The sequence below is a fragment of the Primulina tabacum genome, chromosome 11 (assembly GCF_025594145.1).
Source record: "Primulina tabacum isolate GXHZ01 chromosome 11, ASM2559414v2, whole genome shotgun sequence".
Taxonomy (NCBI): Eukaryota; Viridiplantae; Streptophyta; class Magnoliopsida; order Lamiales; family Gesneriaceae; genus Primulina; species Primulina tabacum.
In genome coordinates, this window is record NC_134560.1 from 39,916,896 (window position 1) to 39,944,055 (window position 27,160).

General features: G+C 36.2%; 4 protein-coding genes across 5 annotated transcripts; 2 read left to right on the forward strand and 2 right to left on the reverse strand.

The window, feature by feature from the left end:
• The first annotated feature begins 79 nt into the window (after positions 1–79).
• Positions 80–1,575, forward strand: LOC142519016 (uncharacterized). 2 transcript variants are annotated; one of them, XM_075621891.1, is made up of 3 exons: positions 86–322; positions 819–1,282; positions 1,314–1,575. In XM_075621891.1, exons 1-3 carry the CDS (start codon positions 193–195, stop codon positions 1,440–1,442), a joined length of 723 nt encoding a protein of 240 aa, XP_075478006.1. In that variant the 5' UTR covers positions 86–192; the 3' UTR covers positions 1,443–1,575. The 2 variants fall into 2 exon arrangements, 1 of the variants encoding a protein (XP_075478006.1); XR_012813694.1 differs by lacking the exon at positions 1,314–1,575 and having other exon boundaries at positions 80–322; positions 629–1,043.
• An 8,344-nt stretch (positions 1,576–9,919) lies between these two features.
• Positions 9,920–11,158, reverse strand: LOC142519877 (uncharacterized). Its single transcript, XM_075622892.1, has one exon. It carries the CDS (start codon positions 11,156–11,158, stop codon positions 9,920–9,922), a length of 1,239 nt encoding a protein of 412 aa, XP_075479007.1.
• Positions 11,159–15,797: 4,639 nt separating this feature from the next.
• Positions 15,798–18,365, reverse strand: LOC142519263 (uncharacterized). The gene is made up of 6 exons (XM_075622222.1): positions 18,188–18,365; positions 17,653–17,780; positions 17,309–17,412; positions 17,123–17,210; positions 16,896–16,957; positions 15,798–16,152 (listed from the first exon to the last, which is right to left on the reverse strand). The coding sequence occupies exons 1-6, from the start codon at positions 18,298–18,300 to the stop codon at positions 16,000–16,002; spliced, it is 648 nt and encodes a 215-aa protein (XP_075478337.1). The 5' UTR covers positions 18,301–18,365; the 3' UTR covers positions 15,798–15,999.
• Positions 18,366–26,288: 7,923 nt separating this feature from the next.
• On the forward strand, positions 26,289–26,840 carry LOC142519878 (uncharacterized). The gene has a single exon (XM_075622893.1). It carries the CDS (start codon positions 26,289–26,291, stop codon positions 26,838–26,840), a length of 552 nt encoding a protein of 183 aa, XP_075479008.1.
• Positions 26,841–27,160: the final 320 nt, after the last annotated feature.

The following is a 27,160-nucleotide window of genomic DNA, read 5'->3' on the forward strand; positions in this document are numbered from 1 at the left end:
CCGTCTCATAAAATACGATTCGTGAGATCATCTAAAATACGATTCGTGAGATCATGTCACGTCAATTTTTGCCAAAAGAAAAATTAATTCCTTTCACTTTTTACCTTCTCCCCTCGTACATAACATACGACACAACCTTTCAGGGTCTGTAATGAATCCACCATATTATTTGGTTGATTAATTAGTCAATCTATGGATACGGTGAACAGCAGAGAAGCGCGGCGACGTCGTCTCTCCGACAGAGGATCTCAACGCTTGGCTCTCATCACCGGTCGCATCCAATCCCTATCTCCTGACCCCGATCTATCACAAACAACCTCTGGTAACGCCCGCGCTTCTGTTTTCTGATTCTCTATTGATTGATTTCAGCTGGACTATGTTTTGTTAAAGAAATCGATGTTACGTGAATTGAAGATTGGATTGAAAATTAGGAGGTTTCTTTTCTAGGTTTAGTTTTTGTGTGTTTTTAACTTTTTTTGGTTGGTTTTGTTTGAAAGAAGGTGTTTCCATGATAAACTCTCGTGCTTAATGAATTATGCACCGTTTATTTTATGTCGATCTTCTTCCTTTGTTTGTTTTCTAATCGTTGTTAAAAAATAACGTAATAAGAAAAGATTTATCTTCTTAGGTAGCCCGCAGACGCAAAGTTGTGCAGTTTCCATCACGGTTGATTATTGAAAGATTGGAATACATGGTTTTATCAATCATGTGGGGTTGACGCAATTTACACAGAAAAATCATCACCGCAACTGCTTATTTCATGGTTTTCTGTTTTCTTGATGGTGTGACGTGAGTTGGTCATTGCATTGATATTGCAGATTCTTCACAGCGTGAAGATCCGTCACTTCTGAATCACGACTCTGTTAGAGAACTCAGTCAGCATGACAACCGTGTTCCAGAAGTGGAACCTTCACTGCACAATGGTGACAAAGGAAAAGGTGTTGCCTCTACTTCCACGACTTTACTCGGTCAGGAGGAACCAGTTTTTCAAGCCCCGTCATCTGTTCAAAATCCTGCAAAGTCCCGTCAACTCGATCATAACTCATTCACATCTGGTGAAATAATTTCTGCTATATCAGCTTCAGAGAAAGTTCGAACTCGTTGTGCTGTAGCAGCTGCACTCTTAGTGATCCTCTCACATATAGGATTTCCCATACTGAGCTGGGGTGTAATTTGGGGCACCATATTTTTCAGACCCCTTTATCTGCTTTTGTTAACAAACATATCAGTTGTGCTTGCACGGCTTTTGTCTGGAAAGCCTGGAGCCAATGCAGCGGGACAGATGAACAGAGTTGCTTCCTCCTAGTGAAAACGGTTTGGCTGATCAACTGGGGAGAGCTCTCGAGTCATGGTTATTGTTGCAGAATATTTTTGGAGCACTGCTCATGGACATCAGCATCTATGTTGTGGTGCTCATCTGTGGCCTTTCCTTGATGCGATGACTGGGCTCGTTATGTTCTTTGGACTGATAAAAGAGTTCTAAGATTTGTGTCTAGATTGATATTCTCCGGTAATAGATGTATTTGTTTTTCTGGCTACATCTTAATTTAATTCAATTTTATTTTTAAAATTTAATTCATTCTTTTTGCATTTGCCTATTAATTGAATAATGTAAAGTATTTATATAGATATTTGGCCAACTCTAGAAAGCAATCTACTCAAAATCCTTCTAAAGTGCATATTCATTCATTGCATCAATCATATCCAAGAGGTATGTATAGAGTTCTAAGCTGGTACATATATTGTGACGTTTAATAGTGGTAATAGTTTAGATCCAGTCTCCCTCTCTGTTCTGATGCAAAGCCAACAAATGTACTATCTGATAGATCTCTGTCAAGAATGGCTTTGAATAGTCCCCTGATACAAATTCTTGAACGGTGCTATTCATCTCAATTAAACTGCAACCTGTCATCTTTTTCATCCTCTTACTTCTAATGAACTTTCTCATTCTTGAAACCCTGTCCCACTTCCCAAGATCTGCATGTATATTAGCGAGCAAGACGAGGTTTCCCCTGTCGTGTGGTTCAAGTTCTAGGAGATTCTACACGGCTATGACTGCAATCTCAAGATTGCGACGAGTTCAGAAAGAACTTGACAAAGAACCCCATATTGCTGAATCTGGCTTCATGCTCATGCTAAATACAAATTTTAGAGCTCGAACAAGATTCCCTGTTCATCCAAGAAGATCAACCAAACAGCCGTAATGCTCAATTCCAGGCTCTATACGATTGTTGTTCCTCATTGAGTCGAAGTATTTAAACCCCTCATCGACCAAACCAGCATGCCTATAAGCTGACAAAATATCCACGAATGTGATCTCGTTTGGTTCGACCTTTTCTCCCTGCATCTCTCGGAACAATTCAATTGCTTCACGACTCACGAGCTTTCCCATGATGAGCTAGCCCCGTGATCATACTGGTCCAAGAAATAACATCCCTTTTCTGCATCTCGCTAAACAACTGCCAAGCTTGGTTCATACTGCCACATTAGACACGCGTCTTTTTCAAGAATCATTTTTTCTTGGCATAAAAATGAATCCATTTCCTAAGTTCTAGAGCTCCCAATTGAGCGCAAGCTGGCAAAACAGCAACCAAACTGATCCAATCAGGCTGCACACCCTCTTCCTTCATTCTTCTGAAAACATCGAGTGCGTCATTATAACCACGGATTTCCTTGTACCCTGGTATCATTCAGGGTCCAAGAAACAATATTCTTATTTGGCATGTCTTCAAATAACACTCTTGCTTTTCTCACCTGACCCAACTTCATGTACGCAAAAACAAGACTATTCCAAGAAATAACATTTGTTTTGCTCATTTGATCAAACAACATATGAGCATCCCTTATTTCATCACACTTTCACATACAAATCCAATATTGAATATTCTTTGCCACATTATTACGCCTCAGCCCAAATTTATGAACATGCCCATGTACTGTTCACCTAAGCAGACATAGAAAAGCCAACCGCATGACCTAATAAGAACTTCCAGAGAGTTCTTATTCAGTGGATTATGGAACGTGTGACATCTATGTCGTAATCTCACGGCCACTTCCAAGGGAAACGTGGTCTACGACAAGGTTATTGGTGTGCTGACGTTGAGTCACCAAATTTAATTTCCTACTTTCAAATATAGGGAATGCAATTGTGAGTATGGTCAAATCCACATGGAACATGTGATTTATTTCTTTCGATAATAAAAATAAGTAAAATGGAAGATTTTGTGATCTGAATTTAATAAAATACTAAACTAAATTTATACAAGAAAAGAAAACAATAATTTTAAATGATAATTAATCAACTAGAATAAAGTAAAGAATTTAATATAAGAAAGATCTGATTCAAGAGAGTTCTATTATTTAATTATATTTTTGTTCATCGGCTAACAAATAATTTATTCAAGTTGTTCCAAGCAATTAACCTTAGAATTATAAGGATAGCCACTAAAATTCTTGTGTTTTCCTACATTAATTGACCGAACCCAGCATTCCATCAAAATTTATCAATAACCAACTGGGCACGATAGCGTTCCATATCAATTGAAGATAGCTTTTAGATTTGTGAAAACAGTTAATCTTGACGTCTAACAACCGAGATAGCTGCAATTGATGTATCGAGTTTCATTGATATATTTAGATTAAATATGCTATGGTAGCACAACATACTTAATCTATCACTACTCATGTATCAATCATTCATGACAATTACGGATAACTGAATTCATGGTTAGCAGTAGAAAATTCTATATCGAATTAAATTGTCAGATTAATTGATATACAATATTCATAGAATTCAATAATAAATCAACAAATACTTGGAATAACAAACATATTAAATATAAGAACGAATACCTCACAGTGATAAATTAAACAGTGAAACAACCCTTAAACCAAACTAGGAAATTAGCCAAGCATGTTTTGGTATACAATCTCCATGAAAATTAAATAAGAATAAAACAATAGAGTGCAAACTGATTTCTTAGGAGATGATACGCACAACCTCTCTTGTCTTCCACCTCGTACTGTACGTGAGATTTGGTGAGAGGAATTCTTCTTCTTTTTTTTGATTGTTTCCGCCTGTTCCTTTCCTTTCCATGCGAGTTGTTGATTTTAAGATTATGTTTGTTGCAAAAACCTTATCTTGTCGCCTCTCTCACTGGAGTTTTGTGTAGACAAAAAGGAAAATTAGGTCCAAGAGTATAAAAGCCTAATAATCTAAAATAAAACCTAATCACTAAAATCTAAAAGATATTAAGAAATATCCACTAAGAATATAAAGTTTTTTATGGAAAAAACTATATCTTATATTTATTCTTTGATATGAAAATTCTTCAATTCTTACTAGGCAGCCGAGGAGTAGTCACAAGGCGTGATCACGCCTTGTCCAAAAACCACTTCTGAATTTTTTGCTTCACGTCTTTCACTAAAATCATATCGCCAACTTTAATTGTGATATAAAATCACCTTTTTAGCTCATATTTATAGCAAGAGCAACAAACTTTCTCCTACAATAAAATCACACAAAAATTTGTTAATTAAGCACGTTGGAAGTGGTAACAATGAGAAATACAATAACAAAATTGCAAACTATTATAAGCCTATCAGCCATCCACTCTTTCTTTTTCTATTTACATCATGTCTTGAGGTACTCTCACGATCGCTTAGATGCATGTCCAAATCTCCTACCTTTGGTTTCCACCCAAAGTGTGGAAATCTTCGTATTACTCACCTTGTTTATGCAGATGACCTTCTTCTCCTATCTCGAGGTGATGTGTGCAGTGTTTCATGATTATGAATTGCTTGAATGAATTTAGGGACATGGCAGGACTGATAATAAACCTAATAAAATCTAGCATATACATGGCTAGTATTCATGATTATGTGAGGCAACAGATCACTGACATAACTGGATTTGGTGTTGGAATTCTATCTTTTCATTATCTTGGGATCCCATTGGCGGATAGACGGCCTCGCTTCTCTGATTTAATCTACTTTTGGATGCCATGGCCACGAAGATAAGCTCATGGCCTCGTAACTCCTTCTTATGCAGGCAAACTCGAGCTAATCAGATCAGTTCTTCAAGGGATGAAATGTTTTTGGTTCTCCATATTGCCAATCCCAAATGACGTCGTTGATGCCATTTATGCTATGTGTAGAAAATTCATATGGCCAACAAAACACCCGCCGATTGCTTGGGATATACTCTGTAAGCCATGTGATGATGGTGGAATGGGCTTAAAGAACTTGAAAGCATTAAACAAGGCACTTTTAGCAAAAACACTTTGGAAAATACATTTGAAGAAAGATAGCTTGTGGATTCGTTGGGTCAATCACATATATAGCGACGTCGGAGGTGTTTGGTCATGGGGATGGAACAAAGACAACTTACTGTTGATCAAACAGATTATATTCATTCGGGATGAGATAGTTCAAAGTTATGGCTCGGTCGATGCTGCCACAGTTTGTTTAAATGGGTGGTTTGGTGGTAACCAAGGTCTCTCCCAAGCTTATAACTTCTTTATTCACAACACGGGAAGGTGGCATTGGAAACCACTAGTGATGAAGTCGTTCATACTCCCTACGAACCGGTTCCTCTTGTGGCTACTAACTCATGGGAAGCTACTCACTAGAGATAGGCTACAATTTTTGAATGATAAAACTTGTGTGCATTGTAATGAGGCGGAAGAATCCGTTGCGCACCTATACTTTGAATGTGCAACATCGAAGGGATTTGGAACAGTATGTGGGAGTGGCTACACATGAAAAAGATTATGTGATCGTCTGTCACGCCCCGAAACTCGAGATTTGACACCGACGTCGTTTAACAATCACACAATTGAAAACAACCAGCCTCGTAGCATAATATAAACCGAAAACAAGTTTATTAATCATAATTCCTCAAAACAAAGTCTTTACAACTGAAATAAAATAAAACTGCGGAAACGTCTTACATGAAATTGAAAGTACTAAAATTCGAAAATCCCTTTAAAGCAAATCTCGAAATTTAAAATAATCAACAGCCCCAAAATTGATCAGATTCTTCTTCTTCAACCCGTTCTTCGGATTTATCTGGGGAAGGTTGTAAGGGGTGAGTGATATGGTCGTCACTCAGCAAGTGGGGGCCGTTCGAGCACAACATAAAAATATGACACAATTTTCGAAAAATAGTTTGACACATAAACATAGACATATCATGTTTTTCGTACCATATTCATATTCATATCGTAACATAACAGCACTGCGATTTTTCCACCTTCTATGATTCACTGATATCAGTCCCTAAGTTTTAATCCTCTAAGGGGGCAAGGCCATAAAATGGTTCTATCCCACCGCCAAGGTCCATATGTTGGAATTCCACCCATTTTCAGGAAATTCTCACAGTGCCAACACATAAAGTACCAAGATTTAAAAAAAAACGTAGAGACACATCGATGGTGCTCGACTGAATTTTAAAAAGACAGGAAAGACACATAACCGAAAATTCAAACATTTAAAATTGCCCGCTTACATTAAACCTGAGAGAAAACGTGAAGAGGCTAGGGTTCTTGTACTGGAAATTTTGAATTTCCTCTTCGGCGGCTGGATTGCGGCAGCGCTTCGCGGCTCTCGAAAATCCTAAGGAGACTAGGGGAAGAATTTCGAAAATATGGAATGAATTTTAGGTGCAATTTTCGAGATACTAGGCCCTCCTATTTATAGGGGTTGGCTGCTATCGGGATCGAGTGATATCGCGTTGAAATCTGACTCAAATCTTTTATCTCGAATCGTGATCTATCTATCCGTGATTTGGGTGATAACCGAAATTCCAAATCTTCCATCCCCTAAATTTCGAAATTCACATAGGATATATATATATACATATATTAATTCGAATTCTAGTGATTTTATTATCTCATGCTTGATCTTTTATCCCGGTATCTTAATCTCAACTTAAATCTTATATCCTTTATCGGCTAATTTTCGAAATTCCTTGATTAATTCTTGGATGGAGATAGATTTATTCCTCCCAAAATTTAAAGTTGCACGGTAAATAATACCATATAAATTTCGAGCTTCAAAATTCTGCACACGATAAAATTATCTACACGACTTAGATAATCTCAAAAGAAATCTTATATTCTGAATAATAATATCAATATCCAAGATTACACCATCCTAGTATAATCAAATTCTTAATCTGATATGATCACGATTGTACAAAATCCCGGGTTTTACATCACTCCCTCCTTATGGGAAGTTTCGTCCTCGAAACTTGGGTTGGCTTGATCTAAGAAGAGGTACGGGTATTGATCCCTCATCCTTTCTTCTAGCTCCTATGTGGCTTCTCTTTCCGTGTGGTTAGACCATTGCACCTTGACGTAGGGAATGATTCGCCGTCTTAGGACCTGGTCCTTGGTGTCCACGATCCTGATGGGAACTTCTTCGTACTTTAGCTCTTCTCCCAAATTGCTTTCGATCATGAGCGATTCTGCTTCCAACGCGTGGCTTGGGTCCGAGATGTATTTTCGTAGTTGGGACACGTGGAAAACGTTGTGAATTCTAGACATGCTTGGTGGTAGTGTCAATCTGTATGCTAGCGTGCCTACTTTCTCCAAAATCTCAAAGGGTCCCACATAACGAGGATTTAGCTTCCCAGCTTTACTGAATCGGACAACTCCTTTCATAGGCGATACTTTTACATAGGCCTTCTCGCCAACGTTGAATTCCACTGGTCTTCTTTCAGATCTGCCCAACTCTTTTGTCGGTCTTGAGCTGCCTTGAGTTTCTCTCGGACTACTGTAACCTTGTCTATTGTCATCTGTATGAGCTCGGGTCCTATTATTGCTTTTTCTCCCATTTCATCCCAATATAATGGTGATCGACATTTCCTTCCATAGAGAGCTTCATATGGAGCCATCCCAATACTGCTGTGATAGCTGTTATTATAAGCAAACTCGATCAATGGTAGCTGATTGCTCCAATTGCTACTGAATTCTAGGGCGCACGCTCGCAGCATATCTTCCAAGGTTTGAATGGTTCTCTCGGTTTGGCCATCGGTTTGAGGGTGATAGGCCGTACTAAGAGTAACTTTTGTTCCCATGGCCCCCTGAAAGCTCTTCCAATAACGTGAGACGAACCTTGGGTCTCTGTCAGACAGGATGCTCACTGGTACTCCATGAAGTCGTACAATATTGTCCATATACAGTGTAGCTAACTTGTCCAGATTGTAGTTCATATGGACGGGTAGGGAGTGTGCGGATTTTGTAAGTCTATCTACGATTACCCATATTCCGTCTTGACCTTGCCTCGACTTTGGTAACCCTACCACAAAGTCCATGGAGATATGTTCCCATTTCCACTCTGGTATCTCCAAAGGTTGCAATAATCCTCCAGGTCGCTGGTGCTCTCCTTTGACCTGTTGACACACTCGGCATTTGGCAACAAATTCTGCCACGTCTCTTTTCATTCCATTCCACCAAAAATTCCTCTTAAGGTCTCTGTACATTTTTTGACTCCCTGGATGGACTGAAAATTTGGACTTGTGCGCTTCTGACAGTATTTCTTGGCGAAGGTTATCACTGTCTGGTACACACAGTCGTCCTTTCATCCATATGACTCCTTTGTCATCAATTTGTAGATCTTGAGACTTCCATTCTCTGACTTGCTCCTTAAATTTGGTCAGTACCGGGTCTTGATCTTGGTTTAACTTGACGGTCTCCTGCAGACATGGCTGGGCTGAGAGGGAAGCTAGAGTAACTTTTCCTGGGCCCTTCCGACTTAGTGCATCAGCCACTTTGTTTGATTTACCTGGATGGTAGCTTATGGTCAAGTCATAGTCCTTCAGTAGTTCGATCCACCGCCTTTGCCTCATGTTCAGTTCTTTTTGGGTGAACAAGTACTTGAGGCTCTGGTGATCTGTGAAAATCTCACACTTGGCACCATATAGATAGTGCCTCCAAATTTTCAAAGCAAAGACAACTGCTGCTAACTCCAGATCGTGCGTAGGGTAGTTCTGCTCGTGCGGTTTCAACTGCCTTGATGCGTAAGCGATCACTCTTCCCTCTTGCATGAGTACGCATCCCAGACCTTCCTTAGAAGCATCACTGTAGATGGTGAATTCCTTATCCTCAGTGGGTAAGATTAGTACTGACGTGGATGCGAGCTTTTTTTTTAATGTCTGAAAACTTTTCTCGCAACCTTCGTCCCAGACTTACTTGGAATTCTTCTGATTAAGTTTAGTCAGTGGTATGGCAATTGAAGAAAAACCTTCAACGAACTTTCTGTAATAACCTGCCAGTCCAAGAAAGCTCCTGATGTTTGTGGCGTTTTTAGGTTTTGGCCATTCTGTAATTGCCTCGACTTTTCTGGGATCCACTGATACTCCTGCTTCAGAGATCACATGTCCTAAAAAGGATACACTGTTTAGCCAGAACTCACATTTCTTAAACTTAGCATAGAGTTCCTTCTCTCTCAAAATCTGAAGTGCAATGCGGAGGTGCTCTTCGTGATATTTCTCGTTAGAAGAATAGACGAGGATGTCGTCAATAAATATCACTATGAACTGATCCAGGAATGGTTTGAACACTCTATTCATTAGGTTCATGAAGGCTGCAGGCGCGTTGGTCAGTCTGAAAGGCATTACTGTGAACTCATAATGCCCATATCGTGTCCGAAAAGCTGTTTTGGGGATATCTTCTGCCCTGACCTTCTGTTGGTGGTATCCAGTCCTCAGATCCAGTTTAGAAAATACTGCGGCTCTCTTAAGCTGATCAAATAGGTCGTCAATCCTCGGGAAGGGGTACTTGTTCTTAATAGTGATCTTGTTCAGTTCTCTATAGTCGATGCACAATCTCATACTCCCATATTTTTTCCTTACAAAGAGTACTGGAGCTCCCCATGGGGACACACTTGGTCGGACTTGCTTTTTGTCCAGCAATTCTTAGAGTTGCTCCTTTAACTCCTTGAGTTCATCTGGCGCCATCCTGTAAGGTGCTTTCGAAATTGGTGCTGCACCAGGAACCGGATTAATTTCGAACTCGACTTTGCGGTCCGGGACTATCCCTGTGAGTTCTTCTGGAAAAACATCCGAGAACTCACATACTACTGGGATGTCTTCTATCTTCAGTTCGACTTTTCCTTGCACTTCGCTAAACATTTCTAGGTAGATATCTTCTCCGGACTTCATGGCCTTCCATGCTTGGGAAGCGGAAAGGAGTGATTTCCGTTCCTTGTATTCACCATGATACACGATCTCTTCCTGATTTGGGGTTCGGAGCTTCACTCTTTTCCCTTTACAATCCACTAATGCATTGTTTCTGGCTAACCAATCCATTTCTTGAATGATGTCGAAGTCGGCCATAACTAATTGTATCAGGTCTGCACTGAATATTTGATTACCGATACTGATTAAATAGTCCCTGTGAATCTCGTGAGTTTCGATGGCCTTACTTGTCGGTGTAGCTATTCGAAAAGGTTCAGCTAATACTTCGGGCTTAAGTCCTAGTTTCTTAGCAAGTCTCTTAGACATAAAGGAATGCGTAGCACCACAATCAAATAACGCATAAGCAGACACTTTTTGAATTAGGATTGTATCTGACACAACTTCATTGGCGTCGTCGGCCTCTTCTTGAGTCATAGCAAAGACCCTGGCGTTAGGCTTGCCTTCCTTTGGCTTGTTGGGGTTAGCTCCTGTATTTTTCCCAGTTTCCTTGTTGGGCCCGGCTGCTTGGTTGGCGGCAGTAGGACATTCGGCAATTCGGTGTCCCGCTTTCCCACATCCGAAGCATACGCCACTATTTCTTCGGCATTCTCCCAGGTGTCGTAAGTGACAAGTTGGGCAAGGCTTAATATCTTGGTAGCTTGAGGTAGGTGAAGGCCCTTTAGACAGTCCATCGGACTTGTTAGGCTTCTTGAAAGTCTGATTGCTATGTGAGGATTGACTATTCATAGGCCTTTTGTTCTTATTTTCCTTCTCCCTGCGCTGGATATCAGTTTCAGCTCGGATAGTTGCGCCCATTAGGTCTGAAAAATTCGCGGGTTGGTAGACTGCTAGAGCTGATTGGATCCTGCTGTTCAATCCCCTTTTAAAACGGTGCAATTTCAAAACTTCGTCCGCCATGATTGCCAGAGCGTAAGATCCAAGGGCATTAAACTGGGAGGTGTATTCCACTACTGACATATCTGGAGCTTGAGTGAGATTCTCAAACTCACTTAACTTCTACAATCTGACTTCTGCCGGGTAGTACTGTTTCAGAAATGTTTCCCGGAAGATTCGCCATGTGATTGGTCCAGCAGCGGTCATGGCTGGCGAGACTGTTTCCCACCATTTAGCTGCCTTGTCTTCCAAGAAGGGCACGATCACATCAACTTTGAGCGCATCGGGAACTTCCAGTAGCCTCAACTGAGTCTCGATACTTTTTAGCCAACTCTGGCCAACTTCAGGATCGACGTCCCCTCTGAATGTCGGACACCTGTTCTTACGAAGGGACTCGTAATGAAATTTGATTCCATTAGGTGGTGGTGGTGGTGGAGGTTGATTGGCGTTCGGGTTTCCCAACCCTTGCAGTGTTTTCGCCACTATAGTGGCTATGGCCATGAGATCAGCTCGGCTTAAGTTGACTGCAGGCGGGGGTCCATTTCCCTGCCCATTCTCCTGTCTGCTTTCACGGTCGGTATTAGCACAACGCGGGTTGCGGTTCTGTCTTGGGGGTCTGCCGGCCATTTCCTACAAATTTCAAGTTCTAAGAATTTGTTGTACGAGTATAATTTATACGATAGATTGTGCTGAAATAAATCGAAATCAATGAATCAAATAGAAATTTTTTTTATTGATTTCTCAAAGAAAGAACATGACCAATCTAAATGAAATAAAAGTCGTACTGAATAAAATAGCAATAATGAAAAAATAAACTCCTAGAACAAAAATCACTAAAACACCCTAATCTAATCCTCTATCTCTCCATCTCCGACGGCTGCGATAGGCTCCTCAATCTCTATAGGTTCTTCCGCTTCCGGCTCCTCATCCGGCTCTCCTTACTGTAGTAGCTCTACCATATGAGTGAGCTAGGCATTCTCTGTATTAAGCTGGGCCACTTGCGTCTTCCACCCCTGAACATCTGCCTCTGCCTCGTCCAACAGATCTATGGTACACTGGTGGCGCTGTTCGTACTCCCTCTTATTCTGCTTGATCTTGTTCTTCAGTGCTTCACCCTAGTTGAGTCAGTTGATGGTTCACCTTGGCAATGCAGCTTATAGCCTCACTTAAATTTTCCAGTCTCTTTTGCTCCTGGCATTCTGCTGTTTTTCTTCCTTCAAGTATCGGTCGATATCTTCTTGCAGCTTTTTCTCTCGATACAAGCCATGCTCTATGCCATCCCTCAAATCCATGTTATCTCCTCTTACCAACTCTCCTTGATAGATCGCCTTATTGAGTTGGACCCTTATGTCCTCATTTTCCGTGGCTAGAGTCTGAATTTCTTGTCTCTTCTCGCCTAACCGGGCTCGAAGTCGCTTGATCAGGCGTGACTGATTGTCAAGGGCAAGCTGCTTCATACGGATGGCAGCTTGGGCACGAGTACGGAATCTCGGGGGACTTGATGGGGCCATTTCCTGAAATAAAGAAAAAGAAAATGTTTAGAACATCATAAATATGACAAAACAAAATATCAGGATAGAGTAGGGTACTGAAATTAAAAATTTTCGAAAATTTCCAAAAATGGAAAGTTTTGAGATAGACATATGGATTCGAAGCATATGTTGAGAGGATCCCAGAACAGTTGACGGAATCGAATTCGGAGTTTCCTACAAAAAGTTATAGGGGTTACGAAACTTTCCTAAAACGGCAAAAACGAGGTTTCGGAGGTCTAAACGATGGATTTTCGCGATTTTGACCTCTACCTCACGACTTTAGTGTGGTGAGTATCGTTCGTTGGGCCGTTTCGGAGGGGATAGTGTCAGCCTCAAGTTAAAATTCCACCGAACATTTTTTCGTCGGTTTTTTATTTTTTCGAAAATCGATTTCTCCCACTCGGATTATGAACCTTGCGGCTCTGATACCACTTAAATGTCACGTCCCGAAACTCGGGATTTGACACCGACGTCGTTTAACAATCACTCAATTGAAAACAACCAGCCTCGTAGCATAGTATAAACCGAAAACCAGTTTATTAATCATAATTCCTCAAAACAAAGTCTTTAATAAAATAAAACTGCGGAAACGTCTTACATGAAATTGAAAGTACTAAAATTCGAAAATCCCTTTAAAGCAAATCTCGAAATTTAAAATAATCACCAGCCCCAAAATTGATCAGATTCTTCTTCTTCAACCTGTTCTTCGGATTTATCTGGGGAAGGTTGTAAGGGGTGAGTGATATGGTCGTCACTCAGCAAGTGGGGACCGTTCGAGCACAACATAAAAATATGACACAATTTTCGAAAAATAGTTTGACACATAAACATAGACATATCATGTTTTTCGTACCATATTCATATTCATATCGTAACATAACAGCACTGCGATTTTTCCACATTCTATGGTTCACTGATATCAGTCCCTAAGTTTTAATCCTCTGAGGGGGCGATGCCATAAAACGGTTCTATCCCACCGCCAAGGTCCATATGTTGGAATTCCATCCATTTTCAGGGAATCCTCACAGTGCCAACACATAACGTACCAAGATTTTAAAAAAAAACGTAGAGACACATCGACGGTGCTCGACTGAATTTTAAAAAGACAGGAAAGACACATAACCGAAAATTCAAACATTTAAAATTGCCCACTTACCTTAAACTCGAGAGAAAACGTGAAGAGGCTAGGGTTCTTGTACTGGAAATTTCGAATTTCCTCTTCGGCGGCTGGATTGCTGCAGCGCTTCGCGGCTCTCGAAAATCCTAAGGAGACTAGGGGAAGAATTTCGAAAATATGGAATGAATTTTAGGTGCAATTTTCGAGATACTAGGCCCTCCTATTTATAGGGGTTGCCTGCTATCGGGATCGAGTGATATCGCGTTGAAATTTGACTCAAATCTTTTATCTCGAATCGTGATCTATCTATCCGTGATTTGGGTGATAACCGAAATTCCAAATCTTCCATCCCCTAAATTTCGAAATTCACATAGGATATATATATATATACATAGATTAATTCGAATTCTAGTGATTTTATTATCCCATGCTTGATCTTTTATCCCGGTATCTTAATCTCAACTTAAATCTTATATCCTTTATCGGTTAATTTTCGAAATTCCTTGATTAATTCTTGGATAGAGATAGATTTATTCCTCCCAAAATTTAAAGTTGCACGGTAAATAATACCATATAAATTTCGAGCTTCAAAATTCTGCACAGCGATAAAATTATGTACACGGCTTATATAACCTCAAAAGAAATCTTATATTCTGAATAATAATATCAACATTCAAGATTACACCATCCTAGTATAATCAAATTCTTAATCTGATATGATCATGATTGTAAAAATCCGGGGTTTTACATCTTCAGCTGCGGTGTTAAAGGCATTTAGAACGACATACCGAGGTAACTCAACACTGTCACGCATGCGAGCTGTGGCGTTATCAGTGAGATGCGAGCTGTGGCGTTATCAGTGACGGTCTATCATATATAGAATTTGAGGAACATAGTGATATTTGAAAATGATATACCGATTGCGAATGATATTGTGAAGAAGATAAAAGATCCACACTCTCAGATGCATTCCTACTGAAGGCCGAGCACTTGATCTATTGTTATAATTGAATTGTTGGAATTGTTGGACTTGTTGTTCGTCTTACTCTTTGCATTTATGTTTATTGTTAGACTATCTCCTGGGGATGTCCAACTTAGTTTGTACACAAACTATTTTTACCGCTTAATGAATTTCATTTCACTTAAGAAAAAGGGGTATGTAAATCTATCCGGAAAAGCAGCATCTTCAACTCGATCAAATGGATGTCTCAGCATTTGCATATAGACATTAATGGTCAATATATACATATGGTGGTGTGCATATGCTCTAATCATGGCATTGTTCAAGTAACATTCGGTTCAAGAACTTGTTTAAATAGCAAACCTGCACACCGTATCTCGACGTTTTGATCGCATATTTCTAGCATTCTCGTCGCTAAGAAATTGCTTTGCATCACGGAGAATTTATCCATTTGAGCATGTCATCTCCTCAAGCATCTCATGTTACTGCATTTTCTTAAAATGGGCATTAACATATCTTCCATGCCTCTCATTGTCAAAACTCCCACTTCTGCCGCCGTTGACACTCCTGATACCAAATTTGATGTTAGAGCTCAAATGGCAAAAAAGATGGTTGCTTTCGACTTAAATTACACCTTTGAAATTCGATAATGATAAAAGTTTGACGGAGAAAGGCAAATATCAACTGGGTGAGCTGCAATCTAAATACCCCGCGCCAACATCGGATGCTCTAATGGAACACGGATGATGACTCTGATTCGAGTAAGAACACATTTACAGGAATGTGATTAAACCTATGCAACAACAAACAGACGATTTCATAAAGATGGAGAAGTTATTTATTTACGACCCAAACCTTGTAAAAATTACTTTTGAGATTTAAACACGAAAAGATTGATGAATTAAAAAATCAATCAAATTCAGAGAAGCGCCGAAATTTTTAAATTTAGGTAATAATGGTTTAATTATGCATACTTGATATGAATATCATTATCTTTACTTGTCAGTCTCGAGTCAAGCAGCCGCAATCCATGCTAGTTAGCTTTATTTGACAATTTTCGGCCAAATGATCAAATATGAAAATATTTAGCTCAGGAATAACTGCCGTAGACATTTAAAAAAAACTCAGAGTTAGTTAAAAGCAGTGTATATGGTATTGACATGTTTCTCAGTATTGACTTATTTTACGCAAAATCTGATCCAAAACGTTTTTTCGGTCATCATCTGATTTCAGTACAACAGAAGAGCTATCCTCTAATATATTTCTCGAATCCACAACGTCGCGATTTTTCAAAGAATATGGAAGCTTTCCTCATTCACATGAAGTCTTCTTCAAGTTCTTGGAGGGACTTGCTGGTTGATGCTATGTCCTTGTTAGATGTCATCTTTTCGGCCACCATCAAATTTTTGTAGCTCCTTAGTTCTGCTTGTCTTTCTTTTTCAAGCTTTTCCAAATCCTCTCGTCGTTTCTGCAAAAACATCTCCTTGTCACAGTGTAGAAATTGAATTTCTTTTAAATTCTTTAAAATAATGCATGATATAACTACTACTGAAACCCATACAATTTCATCAACTAAACCAACAATCAGCATCAATTACTGAAAACCAAAACGCCAATAAAACTGAGAATTTTAGCAGAACTTCCTGAGAACAAAGCTGATAAACTCGAAACAGACTGCTATCAAAGAAGATATACCACAAACATAAAACAATTATCGACACCTGAAAAAGAACTTGCATATAACAGATGGATAGTATAGCCTGGATAGCACAAGCCATAGCTACTTTTAAAGGAAACTAAACACCACAGAACAAAGAACAGAGTTTTATAATATCCAAGTTTCAGAGGAAAAACCCAGCAAGCAAGTATTCACTTAAGCATTCAGGATGAAACCACTCAGAAAAATAAAAAACCAAATTAATTAAATTTCAAGAACGTAGATATATACTAGCAATAGCGCGATTATCAGAGGAGTGGTTTTTTTTTATAGGAACCGAATCAGAGGAGTGGTATATTAAAAACAAAAGAAAATCTTCTTTAAAAAAAACTGATGAAATTAAAAAGTTGGACAAATCGAGAAATTAATACCCCAACAAAAGATAAGCAGGAGTATTCTCAAACAAAAGTGCCACATCAAATAAATAATAAGTTGTTACTCTAAAAGGCTCTAGGTTAATTGCTAGCATAGACACATAAATAGAAATAACTTACTTTGTCTCTAAGCTGTTGTTTCCTCTCTGACCTCTCAGCAGCATTAACCACCTCTCGTTCAGCTAAAACATATAAACATAAAAGCCTAATAAGTAAGTTGAACTTAACTGAAAGACAGGGCTAACATGCAAAGAAACAAAAAATAATATTAATAATAAAAGGAGGAAAACAAAAAGAGAATGCGTTGCTCTCAATCAGAGGGATGTATGACAAGGAGATACAAGCACCTTTTAAATCAGGCGTTCTTTCCACCTTCGTCCTGTTTAACCTGTTCACAATCTCATTTATTCGCTTCTCCACTCTCACGGTTCGAACCTAAGCAAAAAAAAGTCAGCAAATTCAATATAAGAACCACATATAATAGAATCTATTGCTAGTGATTACGAGAGAGAACAATTAAGAATAAAACTCACCATTTTTGTACTATGGAAACCAACTTGCCCGACCTCCATGGAAGGGGTCTTTTTAAGATTTTGCCAGGGAGTGTAAACAACATCGATATTATTTACTTTGTTTCCTGCAAGAAAACAAAGAAAAAAGGGTCTGCAAACAAATAAATAAACAAATTTCTAGTTGACAGCAGCCAAGTGAAAGCATAAAACAATCTGAAAAGAACTCAGCCAAGCGTTTCAGCTGGTTTTTAACATATCAAATGGCAAATAACGATCTTAAGCATGCGATCCAATCAGCTAAGCATCCCCACACTCAGTAAAATAAAAAGCAAACAAGCTGATGCCAAATATACATGAGAACTTACCTTGGATAGAATTAGCCTTGACTAGTTGGACACAATCTTCCAATACACCTTCGGGTATATTGTCAAAGGTTTGACCCTTGTGCAATCTCAAATAAACATGGGCCGAAGACATTTTATCCACATGGAACCTACGGGAAAGAATTCACGTCAAGAAAGCAGTAACACTTGGCATAGTCTCAAAAGGCATATCCAAAACACAATCTTGATTGACTGTTCATCATTTCACACCCATTTGAATGCAGTGATCTTCATCAAAACCACTAAAAATGCCTTGAAATTTGATTCCAATGCCTCGTCCTATATTACTGTTTCTACAAACCAATCAGTGGGATTACCAAAGGCTTCTAAAAATTAAGCAACGGCAAAACAGAATAAATAAAATAGAAGTCAATAATATTTATCTTCCCATCCAATGTAAGCATTGGAATCTCGGATCATCAAGACCAGCTAAACCAAGTAAAATAAACAAAAATTCAACATCTACACAATTGGAAAAAGAACAAAAAAAAAAAAAAAAGAAAACGAAAACGAGTACCAGATATCTTCGATGAAACCATATTTGATGAGCTCCTCGTTCTCGTACTTGTCGAGGCCCATAAAAATGGTGTAATCTCCGGACTCTGGTCGGGCCTTGAAGTAGAGTACCATTCCTAATAGGGTTTCGCTTCTCGATTTTCTCTGATTTTAATTTTTGACAAACTTTTTATTTAGTTTTTTTCAATGTGAATTTTATCGGGACACGCAGTGACAAGTCATTCTATGATATCGCAGTAAAAATACCACTTACTCTTACCATCTTAGGTACTATAAATTATGCTATAAATAATGGGAAATTTTTTTTTTTATATAGATTAAAAGAATATCATAACAGATTGGTTGCAAATTTTTAATTTTTTTGACGAGTAATCTGCAACCATCATTTTCGAATGCACATTAGACAGATATTGAATATATGCAGTATCTTGTCAAATACGCTCGCCTGATAAACCTACGTACAGACTCAAGCATGGAAGAATTCTGTGTAAAAAATCATGTCATTATATCATTTCATGAATTGGTCATTTGTCATTGTATCTGGTTATGACTAACCACACAAAAATACATTTATTTTTTTAATTGAGTAGACAGATAGATCCATAAAATTTGGTCGAGTACCCGATACTCGATCGGTATTATTATAGTTCAAGAACCTTAGACGTATCGTGCATAACCAACAACAATTGTTTGGTTAGAATCAAAATTCAAGAGTTATTATAGTTTTTAATCGTAGCTATGCACATATATATACGTAAGTGTGTGTGAGCGTGTGTGTATATATGTATGTTTACATATTTTTGTGAAAATTTCATTTTTTGTTTAGTATTTTACCTATTTTCGATTTTAGTCATATATTGTCAAATTTTAATCTTAGTCTTATACGTTTTGATAATTTTGATCTTTTCTCGTTAGCAGTGTTGATGACCTCAACGGCCGCATTTGAGCTACATTATCAAAACAAACAATTATAACAGATTAAGACTGAAATTCGATAAAATGCGAAACCAAAATCATAAAGAGATAAACAAATGATATCAAAAAAGCAATTTTGCCTTAAAAAAAAGTGATGCGCGGTTATTTTCTCAGAAACCACAATATAGTCTTGGGATGAGACAACATGAAATCCATGGGAAGGGACAACTTTTTTAAATTTAAATTGGCAAACTCACCATACCTTAATTTATCTCCAGAATTTTGATCAATCTGCCCTGACGTACTTGCTCTTTGTCGAGGCCATGAGGAGATTTCAACCTTGTGATGCCAACACTAAGAACCAACCTAACACAACAGTTGTGCAACAATCATCAAATCGTTCTCATTTTTGCCCATCGAACACGAAAGAAGACGAGTACTATTTGTTCAGGAACGTATTGATCATGGGGTTGCGTTGAACATCGGGTGTTTGCAGATTGGCAAGCCCATATAATACACACACACACACACACACACACATATATATATATATATTTGTGAATATTAGATAAATGCACGTGCAACGCACGTAGAGAAATAGAGATAATTTGTATATAATAATCTTATTTAAATATGTTGGAATTATTTTTGCAATCAGAATAACTATTAATAGATTAATAAATAATTATTTGGTAACAAATAAAATCATGACATTTTCTTGTCTTTGATTTGAAGATCCCCTGAAATCTTTTTGTACCCATCGATTTTTATCTTCTTAGCTCTTTTTTTGTAGGCGTCAATTGGTTCGTCATCTCGAATCTCTATTTCATCTTCATCTTCATCTTCAAGGATCTTTATGTTTCTGTTGATGCTTAATTCATTTGACTTTTCTACCTTTGCCGGTACATTGCTTTGTTTAGTTTGCTTGATAATCTTCCGAGATCTCCGTTTCCTGATATTGACATTTGTTGTTGGATAATTGTCATGTATCTCAATAGCTTTTTGCCACAATCTTTAACACTCCATCACGTATTTCTACTGAATTATCCAACTTGAACAAGAATGTGTGGAGCTTGGTTGACTTAATTAGCAAATCTTTATATGAGTTATTTGGTAAATTTTGCATTGCAAATTTTTATTGTTAGATTGAAAATCTAAATATTTTATTTTATGTAGATATAAAATCATTTGTTTGTTTTTTTTATACCTGGTCATGAATTTGAATGAAATCTTCAATAGAACATCCAACAAAAGATGCCACAACTTTTCCAAATAATGTTATCCTTACCGTCTCATTCCCATCTTCAATTGTGATTGTTATTCTATACCTGCAACATAAAGAAGTAAAGTAGTGGTCATCTCTTTTTTTTTTACTGTGACCTAAAACTTGGGTTGGGTATTGGTATTTTTTATTACCTTGGAATGATCTTAATTGGATAGTTGATGCAATTGGCACAACTTGCTTTGTTGTTTGTTTTTGTAGCAGCTTGGAAACAATGATCACATGTTTCATACCATGGAGTAGCTTTGTTTTCGATTTCCTTTATCTTGCTCCGTATCAAATGTAGTTGTTCTATGTAAAAATAAGAAGCATTTCGAATCTTGGTTTAGTTTGAATGTTAGTTGTTAAAACTTTTAATATTTAGCATGGGCAAATTATCTGGTTTTTGTTTTGTATCATTTTAGTAATTAAAACTATTAAGATTCATAAATAGTAAATGCAGTACATCCGTCAACATAGCTCGGTTTTTTGTTACATCATCTAATGTCACTTGTTTGGCGTCTATGAGTGTCTTCGTAACTCAAAGTTCTTTTAACTTGTCTTGTTTTTGGTCTGCATCCAACCTACAAATTTATTATAAATAATAGTCTTTAATCATTCATATATTATAATAAACAAAATTTCCAGTGTTTTTATCTAGTTTCTAACATCATTTTATATATTTAAAAAGAAAGCTGTCATGCTAGAATAATTTTTGTGAATAAATAAGTAAGTTCATACAATTTATACAATGAAATGTATAACTCAAAAATACAAAGAGTTAGAAATTCAGAAATATGTACCATGTTTGTATTTTTTTGGTGATGTCACATAGTGGGTTAAGAATCATTGCAGTTGTAGGCGTAGTTTGTAAATGTTGTGCATCTGTTTCATTTTTTCGATTTACACCACACATTAGTCATTTTTGCTAAAAAAAACATTTAGGAAATGAAGAAAGAAAGTTTGTTTTACAACATACTGAGAAATATGACTTCTATTTTCAGTTCGAAAAATTATTTATTCAAGATAAGAGAACTTACGCAGAACTTCTTTTGCATTCATGATATTGGCGAGTTCGTCAAATCCCTTGAATTTAAATGTTAGGTGTGACATCTTTAGCATCCGAGGTAGCTATGAAACTATGGTATTTTTTTTGTAAATTCAGCTCAAATTTGGGGTTGACATTTGAATATCTAGAGTCTATGCATTTGATAAGAGAGTTATGTATTGTATACAACTTATTGGTTTCCAATAACTTGCGAAAATATTCATTGACATTTGAGAAAATCAATCCATTAATCATTGTACCCTGGTTTTTGCAAAAAAAAAAAAAAAAAAAATTAAGCAAGATTAATTTGATGGTAAAATACGTGAGTATGAATATTAAACTTGAGGCAAAAGTAAACTTATATATGTCTCTTTTAATTTTTTTCAAAGTTAAAGAAATGAGCCTATGCTGAGAAATAATATTTTTTTATTACTATGATGGTGGAATTATGTTTTTACGTAGTTTTAAGGTGTATATATATATATATATATATATATATATATATATATTAGTTATAATAAAACTTAGAAATATGAAATATAATAATTATTAAAAACAAAAAAGAAATATAAAGGCTAATTATTTTCATATGAAATATATAATATTACAAAATAAAATGAAATTATTTATTATCTAATTAAATTTTATTATTTTGTTGGTTTTGTTTTGACAAATATATCCTTACTTGAACAATATAAACTTTATTTTTAATATTTATATGCGAATAAAAAAATGATTTGCATCTCATTTTGATTCAATTTCTTTTCAAATTTTTCAGTTTGGATTTATGGTTTTTTCGAGTCACATTAAAAGTTAACATCCCTATATCAAAATCAGTTATTTGCTGATATATTTTGAACTATGTCGTATCTGATTTTTATAATGAAAACAAAAAATAAATATGTTGCACCTAAAATATTTTTCACATAGAAATGTTTTTGCTAACTAAAAATTTTAATTTTTTTTATCACTTTTTGTGCTTCATATATAAATTAATTTATATGTAAAATAATTAAATGAAGAATCAATTATTAATTTTTTAACAGTGGTTCAACGTTTATGAGACAAAAAATGGTAATATAAGATAATTTTAAATGATCGTACTCTATGTTAAATAAAAATATTATAAATTAGTTTGAACATCAAATTTGTTGAGCGAAAAATAATTTGGTCGATCTGATTTAGTTGATATTTTCTTGTAGAAACGTTAATTATCAAATTATAATTGAATGTTTTTTATGAAAAACTAGTTGAAAGTAGTATTTTAATCAAATTGATTAAATAAACTAATTATTGTTTTTTTCTATTTTTTATGTAATTATTGTGGAGTGTATATATAATTCGCGAATTTTTAAAGAACTATTAAAAGAGTAAAATAAAATTTGTGATAATTTGTGTTATGCAGTTTTACATAAAAAGATACAATAATAAATCATCGCTGTAAAATTTCAATTAATGAAGATGACATCGTATCTAGAGTAGATTGTTCGAATGATAAAAATCATATGAACAGAAGATATCTACTTTTAAAACACAACTTTAATATCATATGTGTATGTAAGTTTTCAACTTCAGAAATCAAACTACTATTCTAATTTTTAAATTGTCATTTTCATCAACTAACAAAAAGTTTTTTTAATAAATTGTCGCTGAAAAAAATCAACGAAGTGTGGTATACAGAGTCAAAATGCATACTGCTTCCAACTTCCAAGTGATCATAATCGATCAAATATGTAGAAAACATAATATAAGCATTGTGAAATGAAACATGAATCTATCATATCAATATTCCACCAAAGAATTGAACCAGAATATTAAAACAAGCCCATCAAGCACTTCTCACAGAAGATTAATTCGATGGTAAAATACGTGAGTATGATTGTGTTTGTAAATTTCAGAATACAAATAACTATAGGTACTATAACATATGTCACTGGAAATGTTTTTTTTTTTTAGTGAAAAAGAAGTTGAGATGTTTAACAATTATTTACTGTTGTGCAACAATTTGATGATAAAAATGAGGTGATCAAATATGTATATATAAAAGTGAGTGAAAGAGAAAGTGTACATGCATGAAAATGAGTGAAAGAGTCAATTAAATAAATACAAGGATAACCAATTAAAGACGAGGAAAAAAATGATACAAATTTAATGATGACAACTAATTAACGAGAACAATAGAGTAAAATCACAATTCAATCCGTATATTTATATAGATATAGAATAGATAAATACGACGTGTGATAGGTATTTTAATGGGATATCAAGTTTCAATCTTTTTATGCTAAATTTACTCTTTTCAGTTTTTTTTGAAACTTCATGGCTTATGTGTAGTAATCAGCTTTGTGAAAGCTATTGAATGATTTCGCCATTGTGTTTGTTTTGTTGAATTTGCGGTCGAGGAGGATATTCACGTCTCAACTAATAGTGTATGATTCTTCTTCAAGACCACACATTGGTTTTATGCATAAACATTATTTAATGACATTATGTTACATACAAAATTATGATTATTTAGAATTACATTGCATGAGTATATATAATTACCTATAAAAAATTTACCGACTAGATGGTAGGCGGTCATTGATCACCCTGTCACTGCCGCCCGCCATTTACAACATTGGGTTCAGTATATGTGTTGATGCAACTTATGGTGGTGTTTGGTGTTGTAATTGTTGCATCATTGATTAATTGCAGAAATTGAAGGAAGGAACTGATGTGAATGACGTTGATATTGATGATTGCTCCAAGTTCTTAAATACATCAAGCCAAAATAATTGGAAGAAGGAAAATCTAATTGAAAGCATTCGCAATCGTTTCGTCACAGGAGACTCGTCAAAAGCATCCTTGAGAAATCAAACCTCGGAAACTACGTACCAATGATGATGATGCTGTCTTCGGTGAATTTGAAGACTCGGAAACATGTCAGAAATTCAATAATCATGATGCAGATGATCCAAATGGTGCTGACAAAGATGACAACTTGTAAGCTGGAAAAACTTGCATTTCGTGCCAAATTTGATGCCCAATATCCTTATCTAGTCATGTTATTGTTTTAATTTTTTGGGAGAAGTGTTTGATGACAAGGTTAGTGTTGTAAAATTAATCATCGGTAAAAACTTATTTACATTTTAATTTTTGGCTTATAATATTCAATTTCGACTTGGAGGATGGATTTTGCTCCAACCCATCTTCAAATCCATTCTTCATTTTGGACACTCCTATTTGAAGGATCGTTGTAGCCTATAGAGAGTATTGTTTTGGAGATTGACATAAATTAAGAAAATGTCATCCTCCAAAATTGCATAATGGTCATTTTAATTTTTAATTTATGTTTTGATCAATTTCATTTTTTTTTTAAATTTTCATTCCCTTTAATAAATTTTGTTGCTAAATTTTTTTGTTCTTTTTTAATTTATTCCGGGTATTTTTACCATTAAATTTTTTGTAGTTTTACTATTTGTAAGAAACAACAATGGTAAAAAATGAACAAGATCATGACAAAACATTACATAATTTATTATACACACTTATTATCGACTTAAAACTTGATACTGACTAAAAATACGAGATCTTTGGACATAGAAAATAGACGATTATTAAATGACATACTACTAACAAATTAATCGTATGCATCGTTTATGAGATTATCTTGCTTTATTTTTTATGTATGTATGATTAATGTAATAGATTGTTTGTAATTTAATGACAAAATAAATGCACTATTTTTTTAAAAAATTGAGTCGAATACACATTTAATTATGTTCTATTTAATAATAAATTACATGATTATTAATAAATATATAATGGTTGATTAAAAAAATAGAAAATTAGAGTATTTGGTAACATTTAGAGTATATAGGTTGAATGTTGAAAAATAACGATCACTTATTTCTATTTTGGAGGATGAAGGTTGAAAAGTAATGGATTTGGATCGGAGATGACCTTATTGATATAATTACAAGTTTTCTCCGCAAAAAAAAAAAAAAAAAACATACGGTGATTCTAGCTTTTAAAATAACCCTCCGACTCCGGAGGTGGATTCAAGCACATCTCAGGCTCTCGCTCAGACAAAAACTTGCTATCTATATACGCAATGTATCGATTCATCATCACTGAGAAATGAACTTAAAAGCCACGCACTAGTCTCTTTTAGCTCAAGTCCAAGACTCATGTGAATTGCTTAGGAAACTTTAATTTTATGTTTATTTATATACATGTAATCTATCCTTTTGATCTGATTGCTTTCTCGTGTTGGCTTTGTTGTCCTTTATGGTGCTTGTATTTGTTTACACATGGAAAGTGAATAATATAAAGAAAAAGCCAAAACAAGAATTTGATGTCATGTCATGTACTTTTGCCTGTGTTCATGGATGCAATATGCTGACCCGTGAACAATCAGAACCCACAATTCAAAGAATCCATCAACTTATCTACATCTATATGAGCATAAACAAATGATATGCATAAAATTTACGGACATGGTATATGCAAATATAGATTCATGAATGATAAAGATGCATTTTATCTGAAAAAACACGAAGATACATTTATTCTGGCCGACATAACAGAAAAATGCAGAATGCATGTGGAAGTCTGTGCGAGCTGCAATTTAATTCATGAAGAGAGAATTTTATAAGTTGGTTATTTTTTTAGTATTTTATGATGGGAAGATATCTTTGATAATATATGACTAAACAAAGTCATTTCCTAAAACTTTCTCGTTGGTTTCAGCTATCACACATGATGAATGCAATACTAGGGTCCAAACTTCACATACTCATGCAAACTTCTCTCGAGTAAAGTATCAAATCCCTAGCACTCTATAAATTAAAAGCTGGGGGTAGAGTACCGCCTCCACATTCAATCGATCCCATAATGGCCCCTCATAGGGATATCGAATCTGGTGAAAACTTCACAAAAAACAATACCGTTGCTAAAAAATCCTCCAGCTTCTCGATGGAAACCTTAGGTCGAACGTTATCAGACATTTCACTCGAACTTATCAACCAAGAAACCTTAAACTCAAACAGAAGCAAGGACGACCTATCTCCCATATCAGAGGTAGAGGATGCCAAATGCGAGGGCTGCGGTATGTGCGAGGAGTGCACTCCCGAGTACGTGAAAAGGGTTCGTGAAAAGTTCTCGGGGCGCATGGTTTGTGGGCTTTGCTCAGAGGCTGTGAAAGAAGAGATGGAAAAGAATGGCGGAAAACTAGAGGAGGCATTGCGTGCCCATGTCTACACTTGTGCAAGGTTCAACCGTCTCGGCAGGGCATACCCTGTGCTTTGCCAAGCTGAAGCCATGAGAGAGATGTTAAAGAACAGGGCCAAATCTCTTAGCCCTAGGGAGAAAAGTTCTGCCTCACAGAACAAAAGTGGCCTCACTAGGAGCTCCAGTTGTATTCCGGATTATTACAAAGGAAACTAACACTCTAGTTTCTAGACATGGTTTAAAATTATCTTTAGCAGATTTCAGTAGTTAATATTACGGAGTACTAACTTTGTTGTACATTATTAACAGGGTATGCTTTTACTATTTGTATGCTATTAGGCTATACTTCCCAATAAATATAACGCTGAAACTCTAGATATATTCCCAGGCAAGAACAATCAACAAATGCTTTTGTTGAGAGGGTGCAACTTGATGAATACTTACCGGGAGTGACTGTTCTTACTTCACTCTCACTAACTTCTTCTTATTCTTACATGTGCTGTCATAAATAAATGAGTAGAAATTTTGATTTTTGG